Source organism: Haplochromis burtoni, unplaced genomic scaffold, assembly GCF_018398535.1.
Source record: "Haplochromis burtoni strain Fernald_Lab_line unplaced genomic scaffold, NCSU_Asbu1 Contig_313, whole genome shotgun sequence".
In the NCBI taxonomy this organism is placed as follows: domain Eukaryota; kingdom Metazoa; phylum Chordata; class Actinopteri; order Cichliformes; family Cichlidae; genus Haplochromis; species Haplochromis burtoni.
Window position 1 is genome coordinate 232809 of NW_024582674.1, and position 19488 is coordinate 252296.

The window sequence follows — 19488 nt, forward strand, 5'->3', positions numbered from 1 at the left end:
AATGTGAGCATGCTCTTACTGAAGGGAGTCAGCTCCAGGGTGGACTCAGAGATTCAGAACCATCTGTATACCCCAGAGACACAACATCTGAGCTACAATGTATGAATGATTGAAAATGATGTGCTGTACCGAGAAGGCTGGTTTAGACTTCTTTGTCCATCCCTGTTTTGGGAGACAATCAGCAATGCAGGAACATGCTGCAGCAACATCTCCAGAAACCATCACACCTGTGAGACCTGTATCACATATTATACACCATATATAACATCATATCACCTGGGTTTGTTGAGCAAGGTTTACTACAGTGTGTAAAAGTCCCAAAGTTACCGTTATGATGCAAAGTGTAGCATGTTTCAGGTGGGTGTGAACCTGCTGCGGGGACAGAACAACACAGGTGAGTGTTTAATGGTCACACTGAGTCCAGTCCTGAGCACGAGTCTGTGCGTCATGCAGACCGGCCTCACCTTCACCTGTGTGATCGGTGCCGCACTGAGTGGAATAATAATTGGCGGCTGATTAGTGGGCACAGGGACCGACACAGAGGCGACTGCAGGGCCCAAGGTGTGAGCGCCTGAACGAGTCCCTCGGCTCGGTTCTGTTTTTCCCTGACGGGCCGGGCTGCGGTCGGTGTGTCTGCGCCAAAATGGACACCGCTGAGTCCGAGCCCTGAGAGCCCGGCGCCGCCAGCGCGCCGTGCCGCTACAGCGGCGAGAGGACTTCACTGTGCGTGTGATGACGCGCGTGCGACCGAGCGGCGCTGCGCTCGGCTAGCAGCGGCAGCGGCAGGAAGTACGCTGCTGAAGCGGCGGCAGGGGGACCGAGCCAACAACCAAAAGTCGGTGATGAGCAGGGGAGGAAAAATAATCATGCCTAATCCGTGAAAGTGGCTCATTTTGCATCTCCGCGCCGTGCATCGTTCACCCTGCGGGCGCAGAGGCCATTTGAGGGGTAAGTGTGCGCTGCGAAACGCCTCGAAAACGCGGTTTTCCATCAAAGGGGGCCGCGGTGTGTTTGTCGAGATCTTTGTGTCGCTCCGGACTAGCCTGGGGTTGCTAAGGCTATCTGGGATGCTAACCCCTGCGAGTTCCTGCAGCTTCTCCTCGCTTGTGAGTAAAGTGCGGGCTCTCGGTGGCGTGTGCGGCCCAGCCACGGTGTTTTTGTGTGTCTGTTTGTGCTTTTCTTGTGTTGAACTTCCGTTATACCCCCTTTCTGTCATAGCGGGGGGTTGCTAACGGGCTAGCCGCGTGCTAACGCTAGCGTTAGCTCGGCCGTGTGTGCGTGTGTGCGTGCGCGTGCTTTCAGCGCTTCTTCTCTACAAAATGCGTCTTATACAAAGACTGAGACGGTCGGGACTCACTCCGCCGTCAATCTGCGTCGTGTTTCGCTCAGTGAGCCCCGCTCGGCCCGCAGCTGGAGACCACCAGCGGGCTCCGTTTGCGGGGCTAAAACGCGAGCTAACCCCGTTAGCTGGGGGAAAATGGCTCGCTGCTCGAAAGCCATTTTCCGAGTGAGATGGGGTATCAGTGAAAGTGGGCTGATGGCTGCCGGTGATCTACCAGCTCTGCTGAGAGCATCACATAGGAAAACAGCCACAGGCGTCTCCCCCATCGCTCACCCCGTCCTCCCCCAGTGGCGGAAAGCTGCGGTCTGGAGGAGGAAATGTCGGCCGGGTGTCGAGGAGAAGATGCCCCGCTTTGTCCCAGCAAATCCCGACCGAGAGGAGACAAGCCAAGGTCAGGGAGCCCCGCTGCGCACATTGGAGGCAGACCTGCCTTCGCCGGGCAGAGAGGAGCGGGGAACACCGCGGCGGGAGCGAGCGCAGCGGCTCTTTTGATCCTGCGGTAGTTTAACGAAGCAGGGCGGTTTGTTTACATGATGGAAGGAAAAAGTGACAGGCTGCTGATTGGCTGCCGCTCCCGGGCCCGATCACATCCCAGTGTGAATGAGACGCTTCGTGTGGAAAACCTGACCCACATTATCGCCGTGGATGTCTCTGTGAGCAGCCTCGGGTCCGTACGTGGGCTCCCAGCCACAAAGCGGCTCTGTTAAGTGTTAACAATGTGTTGCAGTTCAGCGTAATCCTTAAAGAGTGAAACACCAGATGGGCGCTGAGTTTATCTATTTATTTATTTATTTGTACAAACTGGGCGAGAGGGGGGTGGCCCACAAAAATTCAGTTGTTTATTTTACTTTTAGTGGAGAGGTGTGTAACTACACAAACGTTTAGATATGATACAAAGTTGGGTGGAGCTTCTGTCCACTCTGTGTGACATCATATGAATCCATGTGTAGAAAAACTGTATGAGCCTGAGTGTCAGGTATATTTTTAAACTTTCGTTTGTGTCATTATTCAGATATTTTCAACATGAAGAAAATGAGTTTGTTCTTTTCACACAGGGGACAAAAACTGAATAGGATCTGAAATGTTGAGAGTCACTCGGGCGGGGAAAAGGTTTCGTTTTCCTGAAGATATCAGATATTTTTGATTTGCTGTAACATGAAAACACAAGTTTCTAAAGCTGTGATGCTCGTGGGACGGAAGTGAAATCTTTGGTTCAACTATAAGTTCAGAGACGCAAAGCAAAAGCAGAAAAATTAAATGTGGACACTAAAATCTCAAATAACTCTCTCTCTCTTTGTTATACAGTTTCTTCCTTTTAATTGGATTTTGTTGAACTGAAAGGGTTTGAAGCAGATTGCTTGACTTGGTCCTGCATAAATTCACTTTATTGACCGTATACGAGAGAAAAACAGTCTTTTTGTCTGAAAAAGGAAGTGATGCATTGTAAAAATAATTGCTGATTTTTCTTTTGAGTAATTGAGCTCTAATAAGTGTTTAACTGTTATTTAATAATATGCAAATCTGAATACTGTAAGATAAGCCACATGGTCAAACATGAGGGCTGTATTAGCCGTTATTCTCATTAGGTAGGTTGTTCTTTGTTACTCCATTAAAAAAAACCTCAAAGCTGAAAGTGTTCAAATCAATTTCTTTGCCTCCAAATATTCACTATTGATCATGTATGAGATGGAAAAGCAGCAGAGAGGGAATTTGACTTTTTCTACAGGAATTTGATTAAATGTGATTATTTTCAGTGTAGTCGCTGTAAATTTGTCCTCTGATTATTCTGTGAAGTACTCGGAGGTAAACATGCAGAATGCATTAAAAAATAAAATGCTGCAGATATTCTGAAATAATTTATTCTCGATCATGCGCAGTTTGAAGTAATCTGAGTGTATTACAGAAATATTCCAGCGTCTCCTTTAAGTTAGTCAGAGAAACTGAAGGTCAGTGAGGATCTGAGATCCACCGTGGACCGCACACACTTCAGCTGTTTGATTCATGCGAGCCACAGGTAGAGCTGCGCCTACCTGTGGCTGATGGCAGAGCGCTAACAAGACGGTTTAAATTTCAGGTCCCTCTTCGTGTTTCAGATTCGCCTCGACGCTCAGCCGCAGCCAATAAAACATGAGCACTCTGAGCGTTGGAGAGTCAAATCACTGATATTTAAATGGAGTGTGTGATTTGTTCTTGTTTGTAAAGGAGAAATAAATTTGCAGCGCTTTAATCTGCGGTCTGTGTGACTGAACAGCGAGGAAATGAACGCCAGGTTACTCTGTAATGAAATCACGACTGGCCTGTTTCCCTCGCCGGTGGCGTCTCCTGTCGCCTCTGCTACTGCCGTGGGCTTTCTTTGTCCCCACATCAAACATCTGGCCGAATGCAGCACCTCCTCCCTGTTTACTCCCCCCGCTCCTCCTCTCCTCTCCATCATTAAAACTCGTCGCAGTGGCGGTCTGAACGTAACCTTGGCATTTAAGGGCGACCTGCTCGTTTCCGTTTATTCCTGGACTCTGCTACAGCAGCGCGGTTCACAGAGTCCCTGTTTAACACACTGGGAGGCTTCACGCTTTCATGTCTCATCTTCTCCTCGATCGTTTCCTTTACATGAAAGTAACAGAGCACGCTCAGGTGTCTGCGTTCATCCTAACCAGCACATATTTAGGCAGAGAAAATGTCTCGCTGCCATATTAGAATAAAAGATTTTATTAAATTTGTAAGAGAAAAGTCTTAATGTAAATGAGCTGGGGAATTTTCAGCGATTTCTAGAAAGCAAATTTTTGCATCATTAGGTTTAAAAAAATAAATAAATAATAGAAATGCGTCCACATCTTCTGTTTGGCTGTCCCAGCTGGACAGCTCTGACCTCGTAGAGATGCAATGGCATGAAAACACTGATAAACTGAGTGTCAATCAGTCTGCAGCCTGAACTTGGGGCTCTCAGGGATTACTGTACATACAGTGGGCTCATTATTAACTTGGCTGTGTTTAAAATGGACATCCATCAGTGGAGCAGGAGACACATGACAGGAAGTAATGGGCAGGCTGGTTTTAAACACGTGGCTGGTAACAAGTCCATCTCTCCTTTACATGTCGGTCATGTGTTTTACTTCCTCACACAGAGTGGACAGTAAGTCGTCAGCGATGCAGTGTCAGATGCTCCGTTTCCTACTGAGAGTCTGACAAATACGTTGAAAAAGTCGTCTTTTTTCAGCTGTTTTTTTTTCTTGAGTAACGACTCATCAGTAAATGGTCCTTACAGATGTGCCAAACTTTATTAGCAGCTACTGCTGTCGTCTTTATCCTGCAGTAAACATGTTATGTTCTGCTGTACAGTTTTAACTTCTATGGGAGTCTATGGGGACTAAGTCACTGCTGCCTCTGCTGGACCCCAGAGGAACTGCAAGGAGAAAAAACAAGAAGCAAAAAACAGAAAAGTGCCCGAGTTCACAAACGAAAAGCTTCATAATGATCAAGAAGGATGATAAAGATAACAAAGTCAGCTGAACACGTTGATGCACCGCGGCTCTGATAAACACAGCACTCGCCTGCTCTGAGGCGATGATGCTCGGTTATGTGCAGGAAAAGGCACCAATCTGGTTCTTGTGTCCCCGCTGGTGAAGGCATCGTGCCGCCTGTGGGCTGAGGTGGGGGGCTCTGCAGGTAAAAGCTCTGCAGGGAGATGTAGAGGAAGTTTCCCCTCACATCCTTCACTCGCTCCTGCTGCTGTTTATTTTCCTTGCTGCCTTCCTGCCTGTCAGACTGCAGCTCGTCAGCGCCTCCCCTCCTCCTCCTCAGGTTACCTCTCTTGCCAATCAAACCCTCCTCCACACCTTTATTTTCCACTGCAGCCCCCCCACCCCAACCCCTCCTTTCCCCCCTCTTTCTGTTTTTCCCCTTCCTTCATTCCTTCCCCTCCCCCACGCCTCCCCTCGTGTCTCACCTCGTTTCCTGCTTCCTTCCTTTCTTTCTTTGTTCTTCTGTTTCTCGCTCATTACCGGTGAATCTGTTAATTGCTCATTAATGAAACGACTGTGGTGATAACGGTACGACGGTAAATATTTTTGTGTGGAGATTGGCGTGTTTTTCTTGCGCAGACAATCCGGCTCTGCTTCCTCTTGAATCGTTTTAATTGAGTTCCTGGACCGATTTGTGCTGCTCAGCTCAGGTTTTCATGCTCATGTTTTATATTTAACAAACATCCAACAACATGTCGACTAAACCACAGACACGTAAAGCTCCAACCTGCAGCACCACATTTGAGACCCGGGTGACCTCTGTCCTCTCACAGGTAGCTCACCTTTAATGAGACATGATTGGGTATATTTGTGTCTGATCAGTCCTGTAGTTTAGCCTCACCGCTGATATATTCGCTGCTGACTGGGTGCTGTTGGGTTTTAGAGCAAGTTTGTTTAGCTGAATTCCCATAATTCCTCTCTGTTCAGCCAAAGAGAACATAAACACAAACCCGAGACCTTAAATCCCACCTGATGACCAGGTGGTGTCCTCGTAGTGCTGACGCTATCGCCCGTGACGGCTTGTAAACCGTTTGATCCTCCTTCCTGTCAACGCTCTTTTCCCGTTAGCCAACATCTGTATTCCGGGCCTTTTCCTGCTCAGAGATTCTCCAGTGGAGACTACACACATAACTGTGATATGTTATTTAACACAAATCTGGGTGTTTCCTTCTTCACGAAACGCCTGAGCTGTGGTCCATAAAGTTAAGCTTTAAGATTTATACTGTCTGCTGCTGCATCACAGTCGGCAGTTTGAAGCTGAGGTGGTGATGTTTACGTAGGACCCAGCTCGGCGGTCCATTACTATGTCTAACAGGAGGTTGCAGCCTCTCGGTTTGCTCACATTTAAATTAAGCTGAAATCTCAGATCAGTCGTTGTAGACGTTGGCTGTTCTATAAAACCATCGTAAGCAAAGGCTGGTTCAGTTGTAATGCCATCAGAAAATCTGCCCATGAGACCCTTTGTGTTCTAAACGCTTCAGTTCCTCTGACATCCAGCAGAGGCAGCAGAGAGCCCGTACCCATTGACCCCCATGTTAACAGCCTGATACACAAACTGTGTAGGTTTATGTATATATTTCTTTTTCATAAAGTCCTGCACACGGAGACGATGTTTGGACTGTGGCTTTGGAGGACTTTATTTTAAATGATTTTTATGAGCTCAAATTGTGGTCATAAATATTTTGTACTTGTAAATCAGGATTTGTATGTGTAAAAAAGATTTGTGTGTGGATTTAGCCAAAAAATACGTGTGAAACTCTGCACTCAAGTTTCAAGTTACAAGTACGAATTTTGACCACAATTTGAGCTCATAGATTTTAAGTGACAGTGAAGTGACAGTTCTTTAACTCCCTCAGAAAACGTAAGAAACAATATTTTACATTTTCACTCTTAAAAAAGAATAATTCTTTGAGGCGTCAGTTGTAGAAAATCTAAATCTGTGCGTCTCTGCTGTGATTCATGTTCAGATTTGTTCATATGCGCGGTTATTGACGTCACCGACGTTATGAACGGTGTTTAAGCCAAACACTGGCCGAGGCTTGAACCTGCAGAGATGAGCTCGTGTTGGAGTTTTATAGGGATCTGTGTTATCAGGAGAAACCTGGAAAGTCTTTGAGCGGGCCTCGAGCCAGTGTTTGAACCCAGCTGTGTGTAATGAGATGAACACGAACGGCTGCTGTAATCTGCCACAGATTACAGATTACACATGAGCCTGTTAAAAAGGACGCAGACACTTTAATCCCACTGAAGGATCTGTTGAACTGATTCCTGATCAGTTTGTGTCAGACTTCCACCAAATGTCTCACTCAGAAAAATAATCACAAGCATTTTAAACTGTTTTTTAAGATATACTTTTGTATAATTCTGCGAGTTGTGGTTTTGGAGAGCACATTTTAACGAGCTGTAGTTAAATTTCAGCCGTTTCTGAAGTGGAGCTGTGGCTTTTGTAGAGTGAGGACGTTTGAGCTGTCGGTGGAACAAAACGCGACACCTGAAGGCCAAGCTGACCGACATTTCCTCCACTTGTGCTTCTTTAATCTGGAAAATAAGGGAATTCTCTATTTCCCAGTGAAACTCGCTGACAGGTGCAGCGCTCACTGTCACGCGATGTCTGGACAAACCTGAATCTCACGCCTCCACAACCAGCAGAAACACAGCAACTGCTCCTGGAACCATACAATAAACTGGAGCATTTTCAGTCCCAGCAAACCCAAACAGGACCGATTCATCAGCAGCATCAGCGCGTCCGCTTGGACTGCTTTCTTGTCTTTAACCGACTGAGCCTGTCCTCTTTAAGTGTCTCATTTTCTTCTCACACTTGGTCAAAGAAGCATTGAGTGAGTGCCATGCTGCCATCCATCCATATTTCACAAAATCCACTCCTCCTCCTGCATTATGGGTCTGAATTTAATCCAAACAACAGTGATTATTTGTGGGTATTTACTCACGTTGTGCTCAATGCAGGGGTCCCGTTTGTAGTTTTATAGGCAGTGCAATGCACAGTGAGGTGGATCAGGTCCTGCATCACTGATATTCTGGTTTTTCAGTCATACATGTAAAGTCCAACTAATCTGGACTTTAGAGGTTCGGTCTCTGATCGGTTAGACTGCATCCCACTGGGGTCCTTACAGAAAACACAAACTATTTGATCGAGGCAGATTTGAATCAAACTGTTGTGTCTAATGAGTGAAAAATAAACTTTTACATTTTTTCCCTTCTCAGAACATAAAAGTGATCCAACCGTTACTGACACGGAAAAGCAGCACATTTTTCAAACTGGAAATTGATGTTTTAAATATCAAAATAGTTTCAGAATATTTCTCTTAAAATATAAATGGAGTTGCCTCACACATTGGAGGGGTTACAGAAGTTTTAACAAGTTGTCACATTCAAATAAATCAGGAGGTTGAATTACACCTGACGTGTTTCCTAAAGTTTGGCCTGCTGCTCTGTTATCATCGTGCAGATCAGGTGGTTTTCTGCTCTCACCCTGCTGTGGCGACTAGGACTGGATCAGGTTTACCTGACCATGGACGGGGGAGGGTGAGAGAGTGAGGCTATTTAAACGGTAAACAAAGGTGTGCCCATGTCTGGAGTCTTAAACTAAACCCTGTTCTTTGGTTCAAGGATAATTTGAGGCGTTTCTCGGGCCGCTCTAATCCGATGTGACTATTTTCTGTCAGGTTTTGGGGGTTTTCGGTGGTCAGTTGTGGTGATCACTGATTTTGTTTTTAATTTTAATAAATTTTCATTTTGTTTTGTTATTGAGCATCATGTGCTAGGAACAAGGGAATCAGTATAATAAGACGACTGAACTGGTTTAAAGTCTTTCAGTTCTGGGCGCCGGTTTAGCTCAGCGGTATGCCGTATGGCCAGAGACCAGCAGGGCCGATCCATTCACAAGTCGGATTGTCCTGTCCAAAATTCGCAAGATAGAAGTCACTTTTGAACAGTATGACACAAAACAACTGAGACCACGAACTACAAGACATTTTTAGAGATCAGCTAAGAAATTAGTTTCTGTAAGATGGGAAATGTTTTTGCAACCACAGGTATCGCTGTCTGATGGCCTTCAGATAACATGAAGATTTAAAGCACTTACCCACTGCCTTATTTTTTTTCTGACAAAGAAGTTACATCCATTTAACGGTCATTTATTGGTATAATAAAAAATATTTTGTTTCTAGAGTCTTCCAGTTAAACTAATTTGAAATGTTTGCTCTGACACTTTATTAAAGCTACAGCTGATGCTTGTGCAACTGTGCTACTTAATTGTTGTGGTTAGCAAGCTGCTAGTGATCACTCGGACTATTGCTGATCCTTAAGATCACCATTTCTCAGAATCAGAATCAGAATCAGAATGGGGTTTATTGCCAGATGTTGAGGTTTACAACATTAGGAAATTGCTGCGGTGCTTCAGTGCAAACAATAAGAATTAAAGTGCTATGTAGAAAGAAAGATATGTGCAAGAATTAAAGTGCTATGTAGAAAGAAAGATATGTGCATGAGATATACATGAGATATATACATGAGAATAAGAATAAGAATAATATAGCCAGCTATATAATTTGTGATGCAAAAGCATAATAAAGAAAATTAAAATGATAACAGAACCTAGGACCAAACTATTTATATTAATAAAACACACAGATTCAGCAAGCGCAGGCTTCACAATCTTTGTCAGGGTAATGAGAAACTAGTTCATCAGTTGTTTTGCTAATACACACCTTAATCTTCATCGATATATTTAATCCCCAATTGATGTCATACAGTGCTGAAGACTTTTAAATGATCTTTGTAGGGCTTTCCTGAATATCCCAGTCATTTTGAGATTCTGTTATAATCAATAGCAAATAGCTGAAACTTAAACTGAGGGACCTGGACTGAACTTCGAGATTTTAAAAAAAGATAAGTAGGTCTTTGAGTAACCTGTTTTCTTTTTCTTCTTCTTTTGTTTCTCCACAGTGATACCTCATTGGCCGGTGTGACCCCCGCAGGCCCGCCACCTCCCGGGGTGGGTCCTGATTGACCTGCACTGACGGCTCCCAGGGAGAAAATGGCCTCCACTGCTGCCCTCAGCTAAAGAGCTAAGCCCTACCGTTTCCTCCCCCACCTCCTCAACATCACTGTTCATTGCTCTGTTGTGAACCGTGATTCCCTCCAAACGATTTGCTTTAGAGTACTATGGCAATGCATGATATGAGTCGTGCCAAGGGTTTCCCCTGTAAAGAATGTGATATGGTTTGCCCGAGTACTCCAAGTCTTCTAGAACATATGAAAGCACATTATCAGCAAGAAGAGACCGGTCGTTTTGAGTGTGAACAGTGTGGACGAATTTATAAACACGCAGCTAGTCTAGCCAATCATAAAAAATCTCACGAAGTTGGATCATTCCAGTGTCCTGTTTGTACACGTACGCTGCCCAACGCAGTAGCTTTGAAAAATCACTTACGGATCCATACTTTATCCCCTAGTAGTGCACACACAGAGGAAGAAAGCGAGGAAGTGCCCGAAGAAGCCGGCCACGACGAGAGGGACTACGGTCTCACCCAGGACCTCTCGGACGGGTTTGGGCGCTCCCATTTGAACAATAGTGGTATGGGACATAGTGTCCTGCAAAGCCACGAGACAGACGAACACGGAAAAAAAGGCTCCCCTGAATCCGACGACGCTTGGGACAGACCTTTCAAGTGTGATCAGTGTGACAGAACTTACCGGCACCACGGTAGCCTGGTGAACCACAAGAAGTGTCACCAACAAGGAACGTTTAAGTGCTCTGTGTGTTTCAAACAATTTGGCAACCTGGCTGCCTTAAACAGCCACGAGAGAACTCACTCGAAGTTCAAGACCCCTGGGGCCTCAATGGTGAGCAGCAGCAGTAGCAGCAGCAGCCTCCACGACTCGGAGCGCAGCACTGGCACTCAGTCCTCTCAAAGTGAAGACACCACTGCCTGTTTCTGCCACCTCTGCCAGGTAGCGCTGCCAAATAAGGCAGATTTCCAAGAACACATTCTGCTGCACAACACTGCTTCACCTACCCTCAGCCTGCCACGGAGTTTTCCAGGCATCATGCCTCATAATCTGAGTGCTGTTCGATCCCCGGCATACACGCCGGCGCTGGGGGACCCTCTGCCTCTGCCTCTGCCACCAGTGCCGACTGAGAAGAGGGGCCCCTATGACCCCATTATGGGCCCTCCAGTCAACAACCCCATCTATACATGTGCATACTGTGGCGCAGGACACCCAGATCTGGAGACACTGAAAGTCCATTATCTAACTCATGATCCCCACCCTCCATCCCATAGTCAGGACAGCTCCATCCTCAACTCGGAGACTCTAAGTTCTGGATCCCAGAGCTCGGTGGCCTCCCCATCAGGAGGTCGTGTGCCCCAGGCTAATTCTCCAGATGATGAAGAGCGGCGCTTTAAGTGTGGGGAGTGTGGCAAAAGTTACCGGCATGCAGGAAGCCTGGTCAACCACAAACGCTGCCACCAAACGGGCCACTACCAGTGCACCATCTGCTGTAAGCAGTACCCTCACCTGGCAGCACTACATAGCCACCTACGAAGCCACAAGGGTCGTCCTTCCAATCAGCCTATTAACAATGACAGCAACGACTGGCTATCCCCAGAGCCCCTGACTCTGGACTCGCAGCAGAGCTACGTCCAGGAAGGTAGTGGTGCCACCACTCCAATCTCCCTGCCAGGAAATCTCGGCGAAGCTGCCCACTTTGTACCAGACGGAGGCCACAGCAGTGGGCTAGACTCTCTTGAGTTCCATGATCGCTTTGATGGCAGCTCACTCTCCCAGAGCAGCTCTGCTCACCGGCAAGCCGACCGACACGTATGTGCCGACTGTGGTGAGATGTATGGCGATGTGTCTGGCATCAAGTCGCACATGTGTCCCCGCCGTGGCCAGCAGCAGCAGCAGGCCAATATGTCCAATGGTTTTATGGGGAATATGAACTACCATAGCTCCAGTGGAACCTCGCTGCCTGCTGGAAGCTCCAGCAGCCTGAAAGAAGGCGGCAGTCAACGACAGTATCCTCAAAGTGGAGGCAAGAGAATGGGAAGCAATGACAAAGATGACGATGATGATGGAGAGGTGTATCAGTGCTCAGTTTGTGGCAACCACTATGCTAGTTTGAGAGCTCTCAGAAGTCACCTGCGTAGTCATGCCAACAACCCCACAGGGCCAGGACCCTCCAACCTGCAGCAGGACTGGAGGATGATCTGCTGTACCTGTGGCCAGACTTTTGCCAGAAAGCAGGATCTCCTGAATCATCAGTTAATCCATGGGCCCCAAAGGCCAGATGGTCAGCAACAGGGTATTGCAGGGAGTTCAGCCAACGGCAACGAAAAGATGGATGGCCGGAGCCACATTTGTGTTGACTGTGGTATGTTTTTCGCCGATCGCCACCATCTGATCACCCACCTGTGCCCTGGGAAGAATCGAGGTAACTCGATGAACAAGCCCGGCCTAAATGGAGCCAAAGGGATGTCTGGAGGAGAGGGCGTTGGCGGTGGTGTCGCTGGAAGAAGTTGTGACGTTGGCGCAGATGGACGTAGGCCAATGGTCGATCAGAGTGACAAGCCCCACAAGTGTGACCAATGTGGGCGAGGATACAGACACCCATGCTCTCTCCTTAACCACAAGAAGTCCCACAAGACCGGTGTTTTCCGTTGCCTTGTCTGCCAAAAACGTTACTACAACCTGCTGGCTCTCAAGAATCACCAAAGGACCCACTTTGACTTAAAGAGGTAGGCCTTCTGCAAGTTTCGAATGTCTCTCAACAAATTCTTTAAAAAGTTAACATTAGAAACAGTTAATGGTAGTGCCTACTGGAGGTCAAATCCAAAATTATCATGTTACTCTTGTTTTGTAAATAAAGTAAAGACGTTAATAAAGTTTTGTTTATTTTTATATAAATTTTGTAGCTATTTTACAGTTATAGGTACTGAGCACCAATTGAGGCATGTGACAAATTAAAACTGTTTGGCTAATAACGATCTCATTCTGTCAAAGTGAGTTTTTTGACTTTAGTTGGCAAGATTTATGGATAACATTTTCATTGGTTTTCATCTAAACTTTGAAGTACAGGAGAATTGTTGCCAAAGTAGGTAGGTAGGGGTCTGAGGCTAGTAAAACTGCTGAGAACTGCTAACCTTATTAAGAATCTGACTTAGGCCACCCTAGAAATACCTACAAAGTGTCATTTTGCTTTTGAAATGTACTGAAAGAGATATTGCTTTTTTTTTTTGTTTTTTTTCTTTACCTTTGCCTATTTTTGCTACAGGCACAAGTGTGAAGAATGTGGCAAAGCCTTCAAGATCCAAAAGCAATTGATCAACCATCTCCGTCTCCATGAAGAACACCGAGCCAAAGGCCTTGTTCGGACCGGCCCAAACGGTTCCCGCTTCCAGCAGCCTGACCCATCTCAAATGCAGACTATGAGAGGGGAGCCATCGAAGGGCCAGGTGATGGGGGTCAAATACAGCCACCAAGGGTTCAAAAAGCCCTACTCGTCAGCCGGTACTTCCAGACCCCAGAAGTTTGATCCTGCCGAAAGTGCACGGCGGCCGTTTGCCTGTGAAGAATGTGGAAAGACTTACCGCCATGCGGGCAGCCTGGCCAATCACAAGAACCTTCACAAAATTGGAGAGTACCACTGCAATGTTTGCAACTCTACATATCCGAACAGGCTTGCAATGAAAAACCACCTTCGTCTCCATTTTGCCCAGAAGAAGCACAACTGCCAAGAGTGTGGCAAGGGCTTCCGCACCCAAAGGCAGCTCGCTACCCACACTACAGCCGGCCTGTGCAAAGGCCCACAAGGCCCTGGCGCTCAGATGGATTTCGAGTGCGACGGCTGCTGCGAAGGCTTTGCCACAGCTGACGAGCTCGCGGCTCATGACTGTCCAGCCCAGCACCTGCCTTCATCGTCCTCCACCAACACCTCGACAACCATCAGTACCGAGAAGAACTCGGTAGACATGGACTCTGACGAGAGGCCCTATGCCTGCGACCTATGCAGCTGCGCCTACAAACACGCCAGCTCCCTTTTGAACCACAAGCACACCCACAAGACCGGAAACTTCAGGTGCAACTTCTGCGACAAGCCCTATACCAATTACATGGCTCTACGCAACCACATGCGCATCCACACGCAGCGGAAGAAGCACATCTGCCACACATGTGGGAAAGCCTTCCGACTGGCCCGGTTCCTCCGCAACCACCAGAAAGTCCACGAGGAAGGCGCCACCCCGTTTGGCTGCCCCACCTGTGGGAAGAGTTTCCAGGGGAGGTCCGGTCTGGCCAGGCACCGCTGCGGGGACAACCAGGTAGGCATGGAAGTCAGGAGGAAGGCCACTGCACCCACGGGAGAGGGCGAAGAGTGTCGGTACACGTGAGTTCTCGTCAGTTGTTTGTGATTCTTCGAAGTTGAAACAAACAAATAGTGAAGATAAATTTAGGTCTCTACATGTCTATTACAGGTATATGATCTCCAATCCGGCTTCCTTGGGACCATACGCGTGCCGGAATTCGGATTTTTCTGAAGTTTGGACAAATTGAATTAGTGGAGAGACCAGATAAGTCAACCCCGTTTGCTTACAGTTAGCATATATCAGACATTTTTAGGCTAGCCTCAGTCAAACATGTCATGTTCAGATGTACTGTTTACATGCTTTGTTTTTTTCGAACTCTTTAAGTAGTATGTTGTGTGCAGCATATTGAAGTGTTGATGTTGTGTGTTCCTTGCTTCTGTTCTGATTTTGATTGCAGTCTTTGTGTTTATTCTGACACTGGTTAGCTAATAGATTAGAAACTGCAGTTTTGTGATGGGGCTGTTGCATTTTGATGTTCTGAAAGGGAAGATTAGGAAGTATTTGGAGCTAGCTGCACTGCACATGTCCACAGGTCACCAGTCTTAACACCTACAGGAGTCTTGATGCATGGTAGTGGTTCTTTGGGCATGTTTGATGGTTTCTCATCACTACATTCAGTATCCAAAGAAGGCTGAGACAGAAGGTTGTTTTATTTGTGCAGTGCAGGGAGCAGCAGATACCTTCCAGTTCCCTACACTTGTTTCTCCATAGTGTCTCCTATGTCCCTCCCTCCCTCACCCACCCAGCAGTCCTCTCCCCTATGACCTGTGTAGAAATCATTAATGGTACACCACTTTGTAGACTTCTTTGAAAGCTTTGAGCCGGATTTCAGATCATATACCTGTATGTGCAACATCCTAGATGATGACTAGTAAAAATACTTGAAATACTTCTCCAGAAAAAGTGGTAACCAGATGAATTTGGCTACAGCATTGAAATCGGACATCCATGTTCCGTTGCTAATCTCCTTCCTCTCTCCTCCACCCCTCTTCTTGTTTGTTTGTCCCTGCACAGATGTGATCAGTGCGGCCGTTCCTACCGTCATGCCAGCTCCCTCCTCAACCACAAGAACACCCATACTGTCGGCATCTACCACTGCGCCGTGTGCCTCAAGACCTACTCCAACCTGCTTGCCCTGAAGAACCATCGCCGTATCCACTCTGAGACGCGGCGCCACCGATGCCACGACTGCGGAAAGGCCTTTCGAGTTTCCTCCCAGCTCTACAACCACCGGCGTGTCCACCAGAAGCAGCGGGAGCTGACCTGCCGGTCCTGCCAGCGAGCCTTTCCCACGCAGGCTAGCTTCAGGCTCCACATGGAGATCACTCATGGCCAGACACCGCAGCCCCGCCAGCCCAGAACCCAGCAGCCCCGCCCAGGGGGCTCCCAGGACCTGGGCTGGGGGTCAGGCCTGGACCTCACCCTGATGCAAGAGCAAGGACTCAATCCCAGCAACGTGGCCAAAGTCCGCGGCCAAGGGAGCAACAGCGAGGTCATCAAGTCCCATGTCTGTGACCAGTGCGGTCGCTCGTACCGCCACGCCAGCTCCCTGCTCAACCACAAGAACAGCCACAAGACCGGGACCTACTTCTGCAGCTCATGCCAGAAGGAGTTCCCCAACCTGATGTCCCTGAAGAACCACCGGCGCATCCACACTGAGCCCAAACGCTACCAGTGCCCCGACTGCGGGAAGTCCTTCAGGGTGTCCACACAGCTCATCTGCCACCGCCGCATCCACACCAAGGAGAAGCCGTTCTCCTGCCAGCAGTGCGACAAGCGCTTCTCCTCCAAGTCCAACCTGAGGCACCACATGAAGGTGCACTGGAGCGGCTCATCGGCGCCTCCACCCATGTCCGTGAGAGCGCCCAACTTCCTGGGTATGCCTGGCGGCCCCTTCATATAAGCTGCAGGGTGAGGGGGGGGAGGTGGTGGTGATGATGGTCTTAGTGGGGCTGGGGGGGGGGGTCCATGCGAAGATTGTGGAGGTGCCAAAAATGTAGCGTAGCCTTCCTCATTGACCATGTGTGGCTGTGGTGTGTGTGGAGGACAGACTGACGTGACGCCCCACACACACGCACGCACACACAGACACACACACACCCTCACAGAGCACTATGCTGCCCCGCACGCTGACTGACAGGCAGACTGGACTTGACCCCCTGCTGCATGTTGCCTTGTTGTGTTTCCCTGCCACGGACTGGTGCACCACGAGGCCGCAGCCATCAAGCTGCACCCAGATGGAGCGCGGGAGTCTGATTGGTCCTGTTTCCGATGGTGTTTACAGGACGTTTTCTTCCCGTGGCCTTCGTCACAGTGTTTCTAATCTGGTCTGGAGGGACTGTTTTGATCAACAGCGTGCAGGCCAGATTCGTGTTTTGTACCTTTATCCTTTTGGCCTGGAGGCAGCAATGACTTGTGGGAACTTTTAGGACTGAACATGGACACTTTGGACTCAGAGGGACTGCTTTAAACGTGTGTGTGTATGTGTGCGTGTCTTCTTGTGTGTTGCAGCGGTGACCACTTCCTGACTTCTTGTTCACACGTGTGGACCCGGAGCTGAGAGACCGCTGCGGCTTGCGTGCGGTTTAAAATGGCCTTTCTCCCGTAGCGCCTGAAGTTTGATTAAAGACGTGATCAGTTTTTAAAAAGAGGGTTTTCAGACTTCCTGTAGCGCGTCCTGTTTGTGAACACGCTAATGCTGTGAGCGGAACACGTGTCATATGTTCAAACCAAACGTTCTCATGTGAAAATGACTGTTGGAGTGGTCGTGGACCATTTCACCGCCCACTAATGGGCAGCGACAGGGCGTCTGTGTAAGATGAAGAATCACAAGACGACTCCTTTTAATCTGATCATCAGCTGATTGGCGTTTAAATATTTTTCCTCAGGCCTCCGTCTTATCACACCAGCAGAGTTCATACCTCAGTCTGATTTTATATCCAGTTTTTTATATTATTTAAACTTTATTTAAACGGGGATGTTCGTGGGTTGGTCCGAGCTTTCATTTAGGAAACTGTACATGCAGCGAAGTGTCCTGATTTAATTTCACCTCTTTGAAGCAACAAAAAAGAAAGAGAGAATCGCCTCCTTTCATTACGTTTCCTCACCAATCAGCAGACAGCATGACACTAACAGGAAACAACCCGATCAAAGTATAAAACAACACGGAGGAAGTCCAAGTCCACCAAACTAACTGAATGTATTCAGACATTTGCACCAAGTCGAGAGTAATACGTTATGTTTCGGTTATAGTTTGGGTCTCGTCTGCCTCCACGTCAGCCTCACGAACCGTTAAAAAGTTAGCGTAGTTTAACAAAAATCATATAACAAAGGTTAACGGTGCCGCCGTGTCATTGTGTAAGAACGTTGGTCTACACACAGCCGACCACTACACATCGTTAATTATCCTTTCACTGTTAAATATTAAAGGTTAATTAACTGTCAGTATTTTAAAACGTTTGCTTCCTTTGCTCGAGCTCCTACAGATTTATAGATCAGAGACTTCCTGAAGGAGGAGGTTGGAGGAAACACTCAGGAACATCAGCAGGAAAGACGGCTGCTTCCCTTATTTCTCGTTTTAGGCGTCGTTTCATTTTCAGTGCAGGGAAAAAAAAGTTTTGGTGGTTGAATGCGTCAAACGGTTCAAAGTGAGTAAAAGACTCGGAGCTTCCAAACGACCCTCGACCTCACGACGGACGCTAAAATAAACGTGTCAGAGAGTGAAACTGAATCCAGCTGTTTGGAAACAGACATGTCGAGTTAGTGTTAGTGTTAAACAATCGTGTTCACGAGATCCACTCTTTCAACCCCAGAAGTATTTGTTTTTAACAGATGGCATTAACGCAACAAACCCATGGACTTCCTGTCTCACAGGGGCGCTCTCGAGCTCTTCCAGAATAAATGAGACTGTGGAGCTGAAAAGCAGTCGTCTGGTTTTAGGCAGAAATCCTCGAGACGGTAGATTCACTTCCATTTTTACACTTCTTTTAGTAAGACACATTTTTGTGAGTGTGATGTCACAGCGCCACGAGCCAGAAGCAAACGTAGCCGGTGTGATGTCACCCATTTTCTTGCTGCCTCGCCTCCACCTGAACCGAAGGTGTTTAACAAGGAAAGAAGAACGTTTTATTGGTGTCTGCAGGTGTCGCCTCCTGGTGGTCATCATGTAGAGCGCAGTTTTAAGGCACCTTTTTAAACTCAGAAGCTACGAGCAGCTTTTATTCCTGCGGGTCACAGGAAGTGGAAATCTCAGCAAAAACCAATAAAAATCCTTCAACTTTCATTAAAAAAACACGAGGGAAAACAATCCCCTGTGATCGATCTCCATGACAACACTCAGACCTCTTCGCTGTTTGCAGTGAAAACAACCCTCCCCTGCCCCCGGTGTTCAGTAGGTGTAACTGCAGCGTAAAAAGCTTTCAGGAAACCAGCAGCTCCACCTTGAACTGTCCGTTCTCGCGCTTTACGTCCACACGTATGAACAGGAAGTGACCCCTCCCCTCCCTCCTCTCTCCAGCCCCAGTAAGTATGATAAAACAAAAAGGCGAGGCCTGAGCGGCGGGAGGCGAGCGGCTGTACGAACTCGACGTTTCTGCAAGAAGGAAAAAAGATGACAGATCATGTAGTAATTCATTTATTTATATTATCATTATTATTAACACTTGTAATGGACAGCGCTAGTGTTTAGGATGTGAGTTTAGAGCTGTGTTGATGTAAACACCCCGCCCTCCTTTTTCCCACAATGCCCCTCTCTGTGGACTCCACTGAGGACCTGAAACACGCCGGAGACGCTCTTCTTGCCTTCTTTCACGAGTGATGATGTGACGCTCCTTCATCCCTCTCTTCTTCCATATTTATCTCCTCCTCCTCTTCATCAAATCAGACTGAAAGGGACGCCTCGGTGTGCTCGCCGACCTTTCTGTTCCTCTTTATGGTAACCTCCTGTATTTATTGGTGTTTTGTTCCTTTTTATTTAATTGTTTGGGAAGCGTGTGCGTGTGCGTGTTTTCAGCACTGGTGCTAGTTTAAAAAGAAAAGTTAAAAGTGAAGCCGTGCAGTGACCGTCAAGTGCTGTAGGAGTCCGTGTGATCTAGAACACAGAAGTAATAAATGTCCATCCTCCGTCTGGTTGTCCTCGCCATGCCTGCTCTTCTCTGTGTCACACTTTCCGCCTGCATTTCAACTAGTTTGTAGAGAAGAAGAAGAAGAGGACTGGTTTGGCACAACTACTACTCCCCCCCCC

General features: G+C 47.5%; 1 protein-coding gene across 2 annotated transcripts in view; it reads left to right on the top strand.

The window, feature by feature from the left end:
* The first annotated feature begins 747 nt into the window (after positions 1–747).
* si:dkey-89b17.4 (zinc finger protein 646) overlaps positions 748–19488 on the top strand; it is a 24974-nt gene continuing 6233 nt past the window's right edge. Inside the window, exons 1-4 of one of the 2 annotated variants that reach the window (XM_005947145.2) lie at positions 748–948; positions 9826–12620; positions 13157–14266; positions 15261–16123. In XM_005947145.2, the coding sequence (XP_005947207.1) occupies positions 10045–12620; positions 13157–14266; positions 15261–16123 (4549 nt within the window). In that variant the 5' untranslated portion in view covers positions 748–948; positions 9826–10044. The remainder of the gene's footprint in view (positions 949–9825; positions 12621–13156; positions 14267–15260; positions 16124–19488) is intronic. The other variant, XM_005947146.2, reaches the window with a different exon arrangement.